The sequence below is a fragment of the Lotus japonicus genome, chromosome 5 (genome assembly GCF_012489685.1).
Source record: "Lotus japonicus ecotype B-129 chromosome 5, LjGifu_v1.2".
NCBI lineage: Eukaryota > Viridiplantae > Streptophyta > Magnoliopsida > Fabales > Fabaceae > Lotus > Lotus japonicus.
In genome coordinates, this window is record NC_080045.1 from 66532118 (window position 1) to 66549172 (window position 17055).

Below are 17055 nucleotides of genomic sequence, written 5' to 3' on the forward strand. Positions count from 1 at the left end.
AAAAACATTCTTCTTTTAAATGTACATAACACATCATGCACACACCGTAACTTTTGCTTTGCTAATATTATTACTAGAGTTATAAAATTAAACAAATTGTCAATGGAGCATGTCACCCTCTTAAGACTTGCCGTCCTCTTATTAAGCTCAAATAGTTTTTTTTTTCTTCTATCTCTCTTTACATTTACATGTATTAAATAAATGGATTTTTTTAATATTTGAGAGAAATGTACACAAAATTTCATTTGAGAGTATCCTATTCCATGACATAGTGGGCCTTGGCGGAATTGGTGTGCGTGCAGGGGCGGATCCACATTACACTTAGGGGGTTCAGATGAACCCCCTGAAAAAATAAAAATTCTACATACCCTCTTGTATAATTTTTTTTTGAACCCCTGAAAATTTTTATTTGCACCCAAGACCCACTCCTCTTTACCTCACACACACAATCACACGCACTCACTACTCAGAGTACCGGTAAGTGAGATAAAACACAAAAAGAATGGAGAAGAATCAATAACAGAAGCTTCCTGGCTGTGTTGAGCGTGAGTGCGGCGCACAGAGGAGATTGGAAAGGATATTCACGTACTAGGGTTTCTAAATAAGTATGAGTCTTTGGGCCTTTATGCTAATTGTCTGGATGCAACCCAATATTTTACTATTGAATTATTAATTATTAATAAACTTTGTAATCTCTGCTAGCAGAGGGATGCAACGACAAAAAGAAGGCCCAAGATTCAAATTGGAAAAAAATAGGAACATGCATGCAATTGTTATATCTTTCTCTTAGATTTATAATTACATTTATCTTTGTCATTTGCATCCATGTTAATTAGCCTAGTAGACACAAGTATATATTTAGCTTATCGATTAGATAGATATTAATTTAAGTGATATAATTTATGATGTAATTTTAAATATCACTTTCAATTTATCTCATGTTATTATTATTCCTATTTGATATAATAAATTTAAATATCACTACCGGTTCTCTTTCTCATTCACCAAAAAAAATTACTACCGGTTCAACTACGGTTCATTTTATTTTTGAATTTTGAAATGTTGTTTAGACTGATTTGAAGACCGATTTGTTATGCAAACATTGGAAAATTTAGATTTATGTTTGAAACTTAAAATTAATTTAAAACTTGAATCTTAAAATATGTTATTTAATATTGGCCTCGGTTTTGTTGTGCACTTTCTATGGAGAAAAATAGAGGACTCTACTTGAAAACTTCACTATATTGATTATTGTTCTATATATTTTGTATTGGACATCTAGTTGAATAAACTGGTTATGGTTGAGTTTATGCTTCAAGTTTTTATAGCTCTTTCCTTGTCTAAGATTTCAACTTCAGATGAACCACCTGCAAATTTTGTCTTTGGAGATTCTCTTGATATGGGGAACAACAATTACATAATGTAATGCCTTGTGCTGCTTGAGTCACAAGATGGGGCATTTGGGAAAATGAGATATTGATAACATGACATTTTTTCAGGAGAGAGATAGAGGTGAATGAGAGAATTAATTTCGGGTTTAGGATTTAATTGTGATGCATGGGGTAAAATAGTTTTAGAATATCACTCAATTAGACTATGTTCACTTCTGTTTTCTCAATCCTCAATTTATTGATTTGATATTATTGTATTAGAAATTGCAATTGTTTACTTTTTTGGTATAGTGAAGTTGAGTCTGTTTTTAATTCTATAATAAACATATTAAAGCTGTTTTTAATTATATTTTTATCGATGTATTCATTTGAAAAATTTGAACCCCCTGACCCCGGGGTCCTGGATCCGGCACTGTGTGAGTGAGAGAGAGAAGCGAGAGGGGTGAAGTGGGAGAATGGTGTGGAGGAGAAAAAGATGCTGCTAATAGCATGTGAAGTGAAACATGTGAGATGTGACAACAACATGGTGTTCGTTTATCATTTAACAGAATATCATGTGAACAACAAGAAACAAATTTGGTCACTTTCATATGCATGAAAAACATTTGAACTCGACCTTAATTCATAGATCATCATCAGCTCGAGCTCTATGCCATGCACAGACATCAATGGCATAGTAACATTGATAGACCAGTTTCAAAAGAAAAAAACATTGATAGACTGAAAAAAAAGTGAGGCTCATAATCACCACCACAGAGACATAGAAAATACACTCCTAAACAAGAAGAAGCAGGGTCTAGTATTTCCTGTATGCCAACTCCTGTATAGCATCGGCAATACTTTTTTCATTCTGAACACTCTTCACCCAGTTTGCATTGATAGAAACCCGCTCAAGGCTCTGCTTTAACGTTCTAGCAATGGCAGGCATGGGATGGCTAGCAAAGAATTCCTCTACTTCCATGGCCTTCTCAAAAGATGCAAACTGCACCAACGAGAAGAAGAAGAAGAACGAATCATTATAATTGAACATTCCAGAGTGCGGATATCAAGTTTGTTAAGAAAACCAATGGAACAAAACATGTAGAGGCAAAAGAGACAAACCGGGGAGACAAATGAGCTGACAAAGACAGTAATCAAAAATCCAGAACCGTATGTTTTTACGATGTACTCCCACTTCTCCTGTATAATATTGGAGAACTATTAAGAACATGACGCTGACATGGGAAAAGGGGTTAAAAAAGTATATGTATCATGATCACTAACATAGAACCAGTGGCATGTAAAAGCATTTGATAAGATAATATGATATGAATTAGCAAAGAATTTGAGTAACATTCCCAAATCAGACTCTTGCTCTAGGACTAAGTATTTTCCGAACACTAATAACAGAATGAAAACTTTGTCTAATTAAATTATATCTAACTCAAAACATTGACCAATTTCCCCAACCTTGAAGAAAACTGATATTGATACAGATGAAAAATAAGTGTGTGCCTAACTTCATTTCAATTTAATGTGCCTCACACTTCATATACTGTTTCTGTGTTGTTCATACCTTAAGCCATTCCCAAGCCACGTCTCGTCCCTCCAGACTAACAGCAAGCCCAAAACTAGCATCCTGGCTACGAACCTTGACCATATATAACATATTAATCTCCAAAATAATGGTAATAATCATGTCAATTGTATATGTAATTATGTATGAATAACCTGACTTGAAAAAATAGCAGAAAATTAGATACCTCAGAAGACAACGCGAAGTTAAGAACTTCGAGAATTAGATCTGGATCATGTGAAGATCCCAGTGAGCCTACACAAGCATAGAAAAATATCAGTATTTAGACTCAGAAAAACGATTTTATGCTTGCATCGAAGATATTTCATTACCTAGAATGCGCGTTTTCTCCTGACTTAGGTCAGTTTCTCTGTATATTTTCAGAAGGGATTCATAACCTGATCGGTTAGATTTGCTTGCCCGTTGCATAACAGCCACATATGTCGCCTGCCAAGTTTACAATAATTATCAATAGAAGATTCATAGGGAAATTTTGTGCATTCAAATGATACTGCAGCAAACCTTTCTTAAATCTGGTGGAAGCAGCGGTGTATTTCTGTCTTTTAAGAATGCCTGAAAACGCTTATTAGCTTCATCTAGTGTTAGATCATGTCCAAATACGGCGAGGGCAGTCAAAATTTCTCCTCTCAACATTGCATGAAGATGACTTTCTCCGGGTTTAGGCTCCCAACCAAGTCTCCTGCAAGACAATATCATTAAGAATGTTAAACCTAACTGAAATTCCAACCTCCCAAGATCAATTTATACAACTTACTCAGCAGAGTATTGGAAAAGGTTAATAAAGAACTGCTTGAAATAATCTACTAAGTTGGGAACTGCATCAGCTACAATATGTTGAATTTTACGGCTCATCTGTAAAATGAAAAAATCCGGAATTAGATACAGTAAATAACCCAAGTAACGAATGAGCAAGATTTTGAAGATAACATTACAGAAATCAGGTTAGAAATGACAGTATAATCAACTTCCTCTCTGTAAGCTCCCATCAAGTTAATCAAGGAGGTCAATGGTTCTTGGCAAGCCATACTAAGTGCATGTGTATCATCCAAAATTCCTGAAGTAGTAACTCGGAAGTTATTAAATTTTCCTTTTCGACCGTTGGAAATAAATAATAATCAAGAGATTATGAAATTTACCATATCGGTCCGATACCGATAAGAATTTTTTCTCTACAGCATATCTAAGTTTAGCCGCAAGCAGCTCATCATATTTCACCCTGTAGAAACCAGCCTGTTCCACATTAAGTTTAATCCAAGAACTAACGCCTTCAGCAATTGGGGAACCCAACAACTCTTTAGCATCATGTGTTTCAGATTTTGTCTGCAAGAGGAAATTCTTGCGGACATCATAAGAGCCAAAGCATAGTGTGATTGGAACAATCCAATCGCCTTCCCCTTGAGCACCGCTTGACAAAAATTGTGACTGCCAATAAGCATAAAAAGCTTACAAGTTAAAATTAAACATGGATTTTCTCTCTGAAAATAAGCACTCTAGGAAGTAATGAAAAAGTAAGATACAACAATGAAACCTGATTAAACTCCAATTTCTGATCAATGACTTTAACTGATACAACAGGATATCCTTGCTGCTTTGTCCATGAGGTCATCAACTTATTTACAGGTTCACCAGATCCTTCCTCAAGTGCAGCCCACAGATCCTCAGTCCTCGCATTTGAGCAAGCATGCCTTTTTATATACAAAGCAAGTGATCTCTGGTTACACAAAAAAAGACAATGTATAATTCAATCACAATTAATGCAATATATAACTCGAGCTATATTCTATTTCATACGTAGTAAAATATACACTTTTAAAAACATTCATGCCATAACATAAAAGCACATCTGCCAGTGGCTCATTGAGTTCAATATAAAATAGTACCATATATCACAAACTAAATTGTGCAACCAATTCAACCTACTGAATTCAAAGCTCTAAAAACTTACAATGATAATTTTCTCAGTTCATGTGGGCTTCATGCCATAACATAAAAGCACATCTGCCAGTGGCTCATTGAGTTCAATATAAAATAGTACCATATATCACAAACTAAATTGTGCAACCAATTCAACCTACTGAATTCAAAGCTCTAAAAACTTACAATGATAATTTTCTCAGTTCATGTGGGCTTTTCAGACTCTATCAAATTTAAATTCTTTTTATGGAAGTAGCGTGCTGACCTGAAAAACTTCAGCGCCAAGATAGCTTTGTAACATCCTAATGACAGATGCGCCTTTTGTATAACTTATGGCATCAAATATTTCATCAATCTCACGAGCATGATTTATCTCCACCTGTAAAAATAATTTAGAAAGATTGAAATGCACTAAAATGTTAGACAGCTTTTTTACTTTTTAACCAAATATTAATAAACATATCAATTCAGTCATCTAATCTACTTGAAAAGTATCTACCAATATATAGATTGATATTATATGACAAATGATGAAATTGGCATAAATCTCAAAATCAGATAAAATAAGCCAAATCCAAGGCTGAGGCTGAGGCAGACTAAAGCGATGAAAAAACGAGAGATCAAATGATACCTCAATCGGGTGGGATTCCGCAAGCCCATCCAGTCTAAGACCCCCATTAGATTCTACAAGAAATTGAGTCCATATTTTCCACTCAGGAAACAAGCTATCAGTTGCTAAATAGGCCACCTGAAGAAGAAGAAAGAAAGTAAAAAACTATCATTTAGTTATGAAGTTAGAATAAAATAAAGAAGCAACAAAATTAACAAGACTCTGCAACGGCAACAAAATATATATATATATATATATATATATGAGCCACACAACTTTACTTACCCACGTTGCAAACCCCTCATTCAGCCATAAATGTGTCCACCATTCCATTGTGACAAGATTTCCGAACCACTGGTGTGCTAGTTCATGAGCTACTACAGTAGCGACCTTAACCGCAACCACAAATTAAAAGAAAGAAATATTATTATTTTTTTCAAAATTCAAGTGACCAAGACTAAATCATGAAATTTATTTATGGATATATAATGAATGAGACTACGTACGTACCATCTGTTTGTTGGAGGCAGCAGAATGTTGATCATCGTAGAGCAAAGCAATCTCACGAAATGTAACCAAACCATAATTCTCCATGGCTCCAGCAGCAAAATCAGGGATCGCAATCATATCCAATTTTGGCAAGGAGTAGGGAGTGTCAAAGTAATCCTTGTATAATTCCAAAGTTTTGACAGCAACATGAAGTGCAAAATTCCCCTGGTTTGCCTTACCAACTTGACAATACACTCGGACTTTGACCCCTGTAGAGAAGAGATGTTGAATGCAATGAAAAACAGAAAGTTAAAAAAATGTGCGTGCGTGCATGCATGCATTAATATTGCATAGGATCGGAAATAAATTACATTACACATGGTTGGTTTTATTTACCATCAGAGGTATGATCTTCCACATAATCAAAGAAACCAACAACGACCGCAACCAAATATGTAGACATGATTGGTGATTCATGATATGAAACAGTTTTGAGATTTCCTTCATCATGTATATGTATGTTTTCTTGGGCAACAGGCATGTTAGAAAGAGCAACAAGATCATGAGGCAGATCCAATAATGTGATCTTGAAAGTAGCCTTGCAGGCAGGTTCATCCCAACAAGGAAAGCATCGCCTGGCATCAGCTGCTTCAAACTGTGTAACTGCCATGTTCTTCTTCTCACCATTGTGCTCATATGTACTTCGGTAGAAGCCTTTCATTCTATCATTCAGGATTCCTTCAAACGGAATCACCAAGACACCCAACAACCCGACAGGTAATTGCTCTGGGAACTCCAACACCAGAATTTCATCGTCTTCAAACAATTCAACTCGTGAAGGTTTCAGACTCGCGTTGAACGATATGGCGGCGTTGGTGATGGAAAGGTCAGCGGCATTGAGAACGATGAAGGTGGTGGCGGCCACGATTTCGATGTCCACGGCGACGGAACCGGTGAAACGACATGCGGCGAGGTCAGGCTTCAGGCTGATGTCGTAGCGTTTTGGAACGGCGAATTTGGGAAGACGGGGTTGTCCTTTGAACTGATCCATTGAACCCAAACGACAAGAGAGAAATCACCTCCACATTATCGGACAATAAATAAATCTGATAGCAAAACGATTGAAACTGAAAATAGGGATACTATTATTCATGAGGAGAGGCCTTTTAAATAGGCATTACATCAGATAATAAAAACAACCACTATCTATAACAACCCCTAAATATTAGCTAACCACTAAACAATTAAACCATAACATCCTCAATTCCTAAAGACTAGGACTTAACAACTGACATTAATTCTGATTTCTAGGATTTTACTTTATTTTCTTTTAATGTTTTATTTCATTGAAGAATGTAGATGCTTCTTGCATCGCATGACCTGGTTTTTATAACACATATATGTTTTTTTCATGATCCAATCACTTATAATATTGAAGATCAATGTTTTGGGAACAACATATTAAAATTTTAACTCCATCCAACGGTTGGTTAATGAGCCAGTCTGCATCAGTCATTCTACCAAAACAAGTCTGAGTTGCCAGCATACAAGTATTTTTAAATTTAATTAATTTCTCTTATAAGCTACTATCACTTATTTAAAATTATTTACGTTCTTATATAACTATTGTACTTTAAATATAGACTAAATTTAGAAAGTAAATAATATTAGTAATATTCTTAAAATTTATTTAATTTTCTCTTATCAACTGTTATTATTGTTTATTAAAAATTATTTATTTACTTATATAATAATTATTATTTAATTATAAACTAATTTTGCCTTTATCTTGTAACTAAAAAATAATAATGAATGATTTTTAAAATAATATTAATTCTAACATTTAATTAATTTTATTATTTATCACTTGCTATTATTAAGTTAAAATCAATTGAAAAATATTTATTTTTATTAAATTTAAATAGATTAAATAATAAAAACATTTAATTTTAAAACATACATAGACTCATTTAGAAAAGGCTTAATAGCATTTTTTGTCCCTCACATATCACGATTTGACAGTTCTGGTCCTTCAAGGAATTTATTAGCCTACGACCCTCACGTTTATTAATTGTTGCAGTTTTAGTTTTTTGTCAACTTTCATCCAATACTTAACTATTAACAATTTTTAATTAAAAAAATTAAAAATAAGACCTGAAGAACAATTTTATGTTTTCTAATTAACAATTTTATGGTTTCTAGTTTTTTTAATTTATTTTTTATTAAAAAACCGTCAAAAGTTGGATTGAAGTTGACGGAAAACCAAAACCGCAACAATTAGTAAATGTGAGGGACGTTGTAGGTTAATAAATTTCATGAGGAACCAGAACTGCCAAATCGTGATAAGTGATGGAACAAAAGTGCTATTAAGCCTTTAGAAAAATTTAAAAGGAATACACTAATTAAAAAGTGATATACTAATTACCTCCTATAATTATTAGTTTAGAATTTTTCCGATGTACCCAAAATCAATTATTAGTTTAGAAAAATTAAATTTTAAAAAATATTATCTCTTTGACTCTTTAGTCATATCATATCAATTTATCATTGTCATGTCCACCTCAAACACATGAAATGATGAAAACCTATGCTCTTATCCAACTCTCTTATCCTGTCATGTCCAGTCATATCTTGATCATCAAACGTGGCATTAATCAATTATTTATGTACTTACATAATTATTATAACTTAAATATAGACTAATTTTAAACATAAAAAAATATTAGCAATATTTTAACATTTTAATTAGTTTTCTCTTGTAAGGTGCTATTACTTATTTAAAATTATTTATGTACTTATATAATTATTATAATTTAAATATAGATTGCTTTTACAAATAAATAATATATGTATTATTTCTAATTATCAGGTGCTATTACTTATTTAAAATTAATCATGTACTTATACAATTATTACAATTTAAATATAGAAAAATTCTTTAAAAATCCTTTTTTTTATTTAATTAATTTTATTGGTTATCACTTGCTACTATTAAACTAAAATCCATAGGTTACTTATATATATATATATATATATATTAAAGTTAAATAAACTAATTAATAAGATAATTTAATTTTAAAACATATATAGAGTCATTTATAAAAATGAAAGACAATATAATAATTACATTCTATAATTATTAATTTGGAAATTTTAAATTTTAAAAAAATTATGTACGCTCTTAATTCAAATCATATAATTATCATTTCTACATCAAACACAAGATAGGATAAGAAATTATGCTTTTATCTAAGGCTTAATACATCAGAAGGCCCATGTAATTGTAAAGGGAATCAAATCCAGGGTCTAGAAATTTTTTGCATCAAATTGGGTCCCTTGAATTTTTTTTTAATTCAATTAAGGCCAAAGTGTGCCAGCCCTCAATTTTGTCCCAGTCATCAATTCCACGTGACTTTTATTTTTATTTTTTAATTAAAATAATAATAATAAATTATTTTTAATTCCAACTCAATAATTTAATCAGAAAAAAAAATTTTAAAAACTTAATAATTACCTAATCTAATAATCCCTAACTAAACAATCTAATAATCTAACTAATAAACTAATCTAATAATCTAACCTAGCAAAACAAAACTAGAAACTAGAAATGAAAAAGACTAAACAACTCAGATTCTTAGTCAACCTTCATCTTCTTCTTCTTCCTTTCCTTATGATGTGATTCAACCTTTTCTTCTTCCTTCCAAGAAGAAACCAGCTGCAAACATAAAAAATTCTCAAACCCAGAAATATAGTTCTTCTTCTCACTCTCACACCCAGAAATATAGAAAGAAACAAAAACTCCAGAACCCCCACTCACTATACCCATCGCAACCCCCACCTTCTATTCAATCATTATCTTCAAACTCAGGATTCTTCACTGGAAACCTTTATTTCTTCTCTTTTTCTTTTCAAACCCCATTTACTGGAACCCAGAAGAAAGAAAGAAACCCCAAGCTCCCAACCCATCGATCAGCAACGGAGCCGCACCTCCATAGCCACAAGAATCAGATCTGAAACGGTGAAACCCTAACATGTTATGGTGAGACAGATCCGTAGCGAGAAAGACTGGTGGTGGAGAGGAAAAGAGAAGATTTCACAAAAATCATATATGTGCTTCCTTCTTATTTTGTTATTTTTTCTAATTAAATGGAATTAATAATTGGGTGAAGGTGGTGGGTGAGTTAGGGGTAGAGTGGAGAAACTGAGAAAGGTTTGTGATGGTGGTGGGCGGGTTGGGGATTGGTTATGGGTTTCTGGGTGATGGTGGCTTGGAGAGATGAAGAAAGAAAGAAACCCCAAGATGAAGATGAAGGAACCATCAAAACGAGATCCAGATCGAGAAGGAGACAAAGGCCAGCGAAGACGGAGAGGGACCTAGAGTAGTTGAGGAGGAGTATGAGGTGAGGGAGGGGAGGAGGATTTAGATCTGTATCTGGTGGTTTGGGTATGGTGAAGAAGGTGCGGTAGGGGGAGGATGATGTAGGTCTGACGTTGGTGGTGGTTGTGGCGGCGACGGCGGCGGTGGTGGTGAGAGGGAAGAAGATAGTGGTACGATGGAGGTTGATGAAGAAGATGAAATTTCTGAGGACTGAAAGGGTAACCTACAGATCTGGAGATGAAGAATGGATGATGAAGAAGATGGGTGAAGGATTTAATAAGGAATTAGTTTATTAGTGATTTAATTTAATTTAGTAATTAAAGTTTTTTTGTATTAGAGGATGAAGATACAGATTAAGATTAGATTAGGTTTTTTTAATTAGATTTAGGTTTTTATTTACTTTAGAGATTTTATTAAGTTTTTATTTTTTATTTATGCTTTAATATATGAGTTGGATTTAAAAAATTAAGTTTTAGAATTTTTTCAATTAAAAAAAAATTAAAATGCCACGTGGAAAAGCTGAGTATGATAAAATTGAAGTCACTTCAGCATCAGACACACTTTGGCCTTAATTGAATTAAAAAAAAAATCTAGGGACCCCAATTTGATGTAAAAATTTTCTAGGTCCTGGATTTGATTCCCTTTACAATTACAGGGGCCTTATGATGTATTAAGCCTTTATCTAACTATGTAAAGGGTTTGGACAGAATTTCCAAGTGGTGTGGAGTTACCATGCCAGCCGCTACCAAAGAAGTGATTGAGTCAAAGAGACTTTTTTACATTACTAGTGCAAGTTTCAAATAAATTTACCAAACTAGTGCAACTTTTGATTTAATTACAAGAATAGTGTAAATCACCACTTGAAGTGGCGATATCTTTTTTTTTAATTTTTTTTATGAAATCGTCACTAGCAGTGGCGACACCAAAATATTTTTTTTTTACTTTGTTTATTAGTGACAGAAAATTGTCCGTCACAAACTCCGTCGCTAAAAATTTTGTGACGGATGCATGTACACTTCAACTTCCGTCGCTAAATTCTTTTTCATTATTCACTAAGATTTTGAGATGAAATATATTTCGTCGCAAAAAGAATTTCGTCGCTAGAAATATTGTGACGGATTCTTCACATTCCGTCACTAATACCTTTTATATTAAATATTAGGATTTTGTGACGGATATGATTCCGTCACAAACAAAGAAAGTAAAAAAAAATATATAAACAGGATGTCGCCACTGTGAGTGACGATTTCAATAAAAAAAAAAAAGATATATCGGCACTTCAAGTGGCGATTTACACTATGTTGGTAATTAAATGAAAAGTTGCACTAGTTTGGTAAAAAAAAAATTAAAACTACACTAACCTTGTAAAAAAGTCTCAAAGTCCACTAGACCTGCATTAGAGAATAAAGTCATGAAATAATATATGCACATGTGTGGGTTAAGCTTTGAGAAAAAATAAAGTTTTAACCTTTTAAAAATTTATTTGGCTAGTTTTTGCTACACTTAATTAATTAATTCCATTGATGAATTTAAGTGTTTAACTGAAGATGCATTTAAAAAAGCTGCATTTGATATATAAATTCGTAATAGTTCACTCAATTGTTTTATATGCAAACTATACTCTGATTTCTCACCAGAGAACTTTTGCCTAAGAACCAAGAACGCAAGTTTCTGGCAATGACTGACCACGAAGGTGAGTTTTTCTTCCAAAAATTCAATGTTTCTTCCAAAGATTTAATTTTTCTTGTCATTTATTTATTAATATCATATTTTGTGTTTTGTATGTAGTTGGGGTATGACGTAACAAAAATTTAGACGAGCTCATAGGTACTTGCGATGAGGGTAACGGCGCCATTGTTTGCGATGTTGGTGGACCATCGAGTACTATGCCACCCAGGGTCGGCCCTGGCCCTGTGAAAGCAGACTCACCGCCCAAGGCCTCCAAAAAGAAGGGCCCCAAAAAAAATTTTGATTTTTTTACAGCGGTTATCCTTAAAGAACCGCTGTAAATAATCCATCTTTTACACCGTTGTATAGTCTTTTACAACGGCGATCTCTACAGCGGGCCAAAACGCTGTAAAAGGCCAAATTTAACCGCTGTAAAAGGCTTTTTTTGGCCTAGTTTTCCCATTAAACTTTCTAAAAAAAAAAACTAGGGGTCCATTTTTAATATTTACCCAGGGTCTCCAAAATGTCAAGACCGGCCCTGATGCCACCGCAGGCATGGGGAGACCCAACTTTGCGGTCCTTGAACTCCCTATGGCGAGGTTCTCTACACTAATTTTGATTTTTCTTCTAAATTTGACAAGTATGCACCCAAGTTTTGATTTTTCTTATTGACTTAATTTTTCGTACAACCACAGTCGACACTATTTAAGTCTAGAAGAAAAATCAAAACTAGGGAAGAGAACCTCACCAAAGAGAGACAGAGATCGAGGATTGCAAAGTGGGATCTCCCAACTGAACAATTTCATTCTCAAAATTGCAGACAGTAGAGAATATGTAACGGTGTAATTGGGTTCTTAACATATTTGTAGATCTGCGAATAACATCATCATCCTTATTCACGAGTGGGTAGTTGGTGGGTTCAGTGGTTCTTTGTGTTGGGTTTTATTTGGTTGTGCATTGGGGACTTTGATGTTTTTTTTTATGTAGTCGCCAAAACCCAACAAAGTGCTGACTAGTGACTTTGACAAGTTGCATATTGGTACCTATTCGGGAGACGGTTGCAAATTTCTCAAGATTCAAATATCAATTTTCATCTTTATGCGATCTAGCTTGCATATCACTAAACTAGTATCATGCTGGTTCTAAGATATATGAACCATATTGGTTGTAAGGTCTGCTAACAAGATAAAAGCTGCACGTAGGCGGTTTGTACTCGCAAATTTCCCAATAGTGAAAGGAAGATGGGGTCCACTTGTCAATACTCGCAAAAAAAAGTGTAACCTTGTATAAAGGGAATTTGACCCACTATAATGGGTTTCTCATTTTTTATCATTTTTTAATATTAAAATTAAAAGGACTTTCTATTTTTGGCCCACATGTATTTTAAATTTTATTAGGACCCTTACCTCTCCATTTTCTACACTAGTTAACAACAGTTTGTTTATTTAGGTCTTTCATGACACTGTAATTAATTTAATATTTCATCACAATGTCTTTCAAAAATATCTAAATTAAACTACTAGAAAAAAGAAATTTTACGTCCATTAACGCACTCCATATGCTCTTTTATCATTTCAGTGCACTTTTTATTCTATCTAATTATTTTTACAGTTTAATGCATATGCACTGTTAGTGTAAAATAATTTTACACTGACAATCAATTACAACATGCCACGTATGAAGAATAATAACTTTATTTTAAATTATAATTAAAACAAAGATATATTTTATGATGTGGCAGAATTCAATTGAGCGTCTGTGTAAAAAAAACGTTTACACTTATGATGTATTTCCATTACACTCTTATTTTTATGCATTTTCTCTTTTTATATATCTTCCATGGTGTGTAATTGGAAATGAAATGCTAAGGGTTAATACATTTTTTTTCTTAGTAAGACAGTTCTCAGCAACATTGCAACTTTCAATAGATAATTTTTATTGAAAAACATTCGTCTTTTAAATGTACATAACACATCATGCACACACCGTAACTTTTGCTTTGCTAATATTATTACTAGAGTTATAAAATTAAACAAATTGTCAATGGAGCATGTGAAATTAAATTAAATTTATCAAGATAAATGTCACGTAAACATTCTTTTCTCAAGAATTTGCAAAATTACTAGTATTAAAAAGGGTTTATAAACATTTGATAGAATTATGCATGAAAAGACTTTGCTGATATAGTAAATTAATTTAAACCTTTTTAAACTTTTTTGAAGGTTAATTTAAAGACTTTTTTCCTTATAATTTTTCTTATTGGTAACCAACGCATTTAATCCTCTAATTATGTTAGACTGATCTGTGGATTTACCTTCAAAGTTCTCATGACTTTAACATGTTTTGAGCCGAACTCATTATGGCTCACCAAACTCATTATGGCTCCACAAAGGGGAAGTTAATTGGCTTGACAATTCCAACATTAATATTGACACTGCTTCTTTTTATATTACATTCACTTTTTCTTTCACCCCCTTAATTTTTTCCAACCCAAAAACTTTAAAATTGTTATGAATAAAGAGTAAGCAAGTAAGAGAGAAAGGAGAAGAGGGATATGAGAGACAGAGAAATAGTCTGATCGGGATGCTCTGCTAGGTGTAGACTCCCTTGTATTTATATTATTAAGTTTGGAGTGTTGAACAAGTATACATGTGGGCCTAGCCCATAGACTCCTAACTCAAATGGGCATCCATATATTCATAACACTCCCCCTTGGATGACCATCCCTTAAGAATGTGTCTCATTAAAACCTTACTAGGAAAAACCCAGTGTGGGATAAAAACCTAGTGAAGGAAAAAAAGTATATCATTCTATAGTTCGTCTTTATACATTGCCTCATTAAAAACCCTACCAAGAAAAACACAATGGGAAAAAAACATGGTTAAGGGAAAAAAAGTCAATGCATTTCAATTGAGATCTTTGAGCCGACGAACTCCCATAATCTGCACAAGCTTTTCAAATGTTGTAGTTGGAAGAGCCTTCGTAAATATGTCTGCTAAATTATCACTTGAACGAATTTGTTGGATGTCTATGTCACCATTCTTTTGTAGATCATGAGTGAATAAGAGCTTCGGTGATATGTGCTTTGTCCTATCTCCCTTGATGTATCCTTCCTTTGTTTGAGCAATGCATGCAGTATTATCTTCATACATAGTGGTTGGCGGCATTTTTCCAGAGGACAGACCACAAGTATCAAGTATGCATTGAATCACAGATCTCAGCCAAACGCATTCTCGACTTGCCTCATGTAATGCTAGTATTTCTGCATGGTTAGCTGAGGTGGCCGTTATAGTTTGTTTCGTAGATCTCCATGAAATGGCTGTTCCCCCACATGTAAACAAATAACCTGTTTGAGATCTCCCACTATGTGGGTCAGACAAATATCCAACATCAGCATAGCTAATTAGATCGAGCTTGGACATATAGGGAAAAAATAAACCCATATCCATTGTGCCTTTAAGATAACGAAAGACTTGTTTTATTCCATTTCAATGTGTTCGTGTAGGTGAAGAACTATATCTTGCTAATAAGTTAACAGCAAATGATATATCAGGCCGAGTATGGCTAGCAAGATACATTAATGCTCCAATAGCACTAAGATATGGTACTTCAGGACCAAGTAGTTCTTCATCCTTTTCTCGAGGTCTAAAATGATCTTTATTTACATCTAATGACCTTACAACCATTGGAGTACACAACGGATGTGATTTGTCCATGTAGAATCTTTTCAGTACTTTCGCAACATAAGTCTCTTGGTACATAAAGACTCCAGCATTTAGATACTCAATTTGTAAGCCTAGACAAAATTTTGTTCTTCCCAAGTCTTTCATCTCAAATTCTTTCTTTAGGCAATCTACAGCTTTTGGAAGCTCATTTGGAGTCCCAATAATGTTCAAGTCATCGACATAAACAACTATTATGGCGAACTTGTAACGTCCCAATTTCTCAACTGAGGAATCACATTAAGTAACCTAACAAAGTCTAAGGACTATTCTGCAATCCCTAAAATCCAAGGGTATTTTTTTGAAAATGACTAAATACCATAGGGTTGGAAACACATAATAACTTTATTTAAATAACCTGTTTCCCGATATACAGTAATAATAGTTTACAATACCATAAGTAAGGTTCAGAATAAACATGCGCACTTTAACAGTGGCGGAAGCAAGGCTTTAATAACAGAGTTCTCATATAAAAAAGGAGACTCAAACATAGTCCACAAGAAGAGGAGCAAAGCTGCTTCTTACACCTCTACTCCACCGCCTACAACCCGATCTCCAACTCGAGCAGCTAAGCTTCGGCGGAAGGATCTTCATCGCCTAATAGCGTTAAGCGCCCAAACAACAAGTAGCAAATAGAAATGGTTAACTCCATGCAATTACCACGTATAAAAGGGAAAAGCATGCTATTCAGATTTAAGTGCATTTCGTGGCACATAAATTAGCAACTTATTTCAAGATAGATGACTACATATATCCAACAACATGAAATCAAATCAGATATCAAGAACCTCAACCATATAACATCAAATCAAATACCTCATTGAACAATATAGCATTAAATCAAACATTTGTACCATCGAATGTTAGTGTCCTATAATGCGACTATATGCTGCTATCAAAATGGATCGATCAAAATCGTCTCTCAAGACGGGACAATGATAGGACCACACCTCCTCATCGCCTCTTATAGCGTTTCACAAGACAGGACAATCATAGGACCACACCTCCTGATCGCCACTTATAGCGTCTCACAAGACGGGACAATCATAGGACCACACCTCCTGATCGCCACTTAGCGTCACAATGGACGGGAAAATGATAGGACCACACCTCCTCATCGCCTCTTATATCACCACACAGGGCGGGACAATGATAGGACCACACCTCCTCATCGCCACTTTCACCTTAAGCCTTATATGCCAAGTCAGACAACAACTCTCAATCCAATAGTCAATTCAGAGTAACTACATGTTATTCATAATCACAACATTCGCACAAACACATCAAGCCCTATTGAGCGATGAAAT

The 17055-nt window shown here is 34.0% G+C and overlaps 1 protein-coding gene across 1 annotated transcript; it reads right to left on the reverse strand.

Moving 5' to 3' along the window:
* Positions 1 to 1904: 1904 nt before the first annotated feature.
* Positions 1905 to 7099, reverse strand: LOC130721364 (aminopeptidase M1-like). Its single transcript, XM_057572152.1, has 15 exons — positions 6377 to 7099; positions 6002 to 6249; positions 5777 to 5881; positions 5513 to 5629; positions 5147 to 5260; positions 4496 to 4678; positions 4104 to 4389; positions 3900 to 4021; positions 3722 to 3819; positions 3469 to 3646; positions 3279 to 3393; positions 3134 to 3201; positions 2947 to 3021; positions 2493 to 2570; positions 1905 to 2373 (listed from the first exon to the last, which is right to left on the reverse strand). Exons 1-15 carry the CDS (start codon positions 7029 to 7031, stop codon positions 2188 to 2190), a joined length of 2628 nt encoding a protein of 875 aa, XP_057428135.1. The 5' UTR covers positions 7032 to 7099; the 3' UTR covers positions 1905 to 2187.
* Positions 7100 to 17055: the final 9956 nt, after the last annotated feature.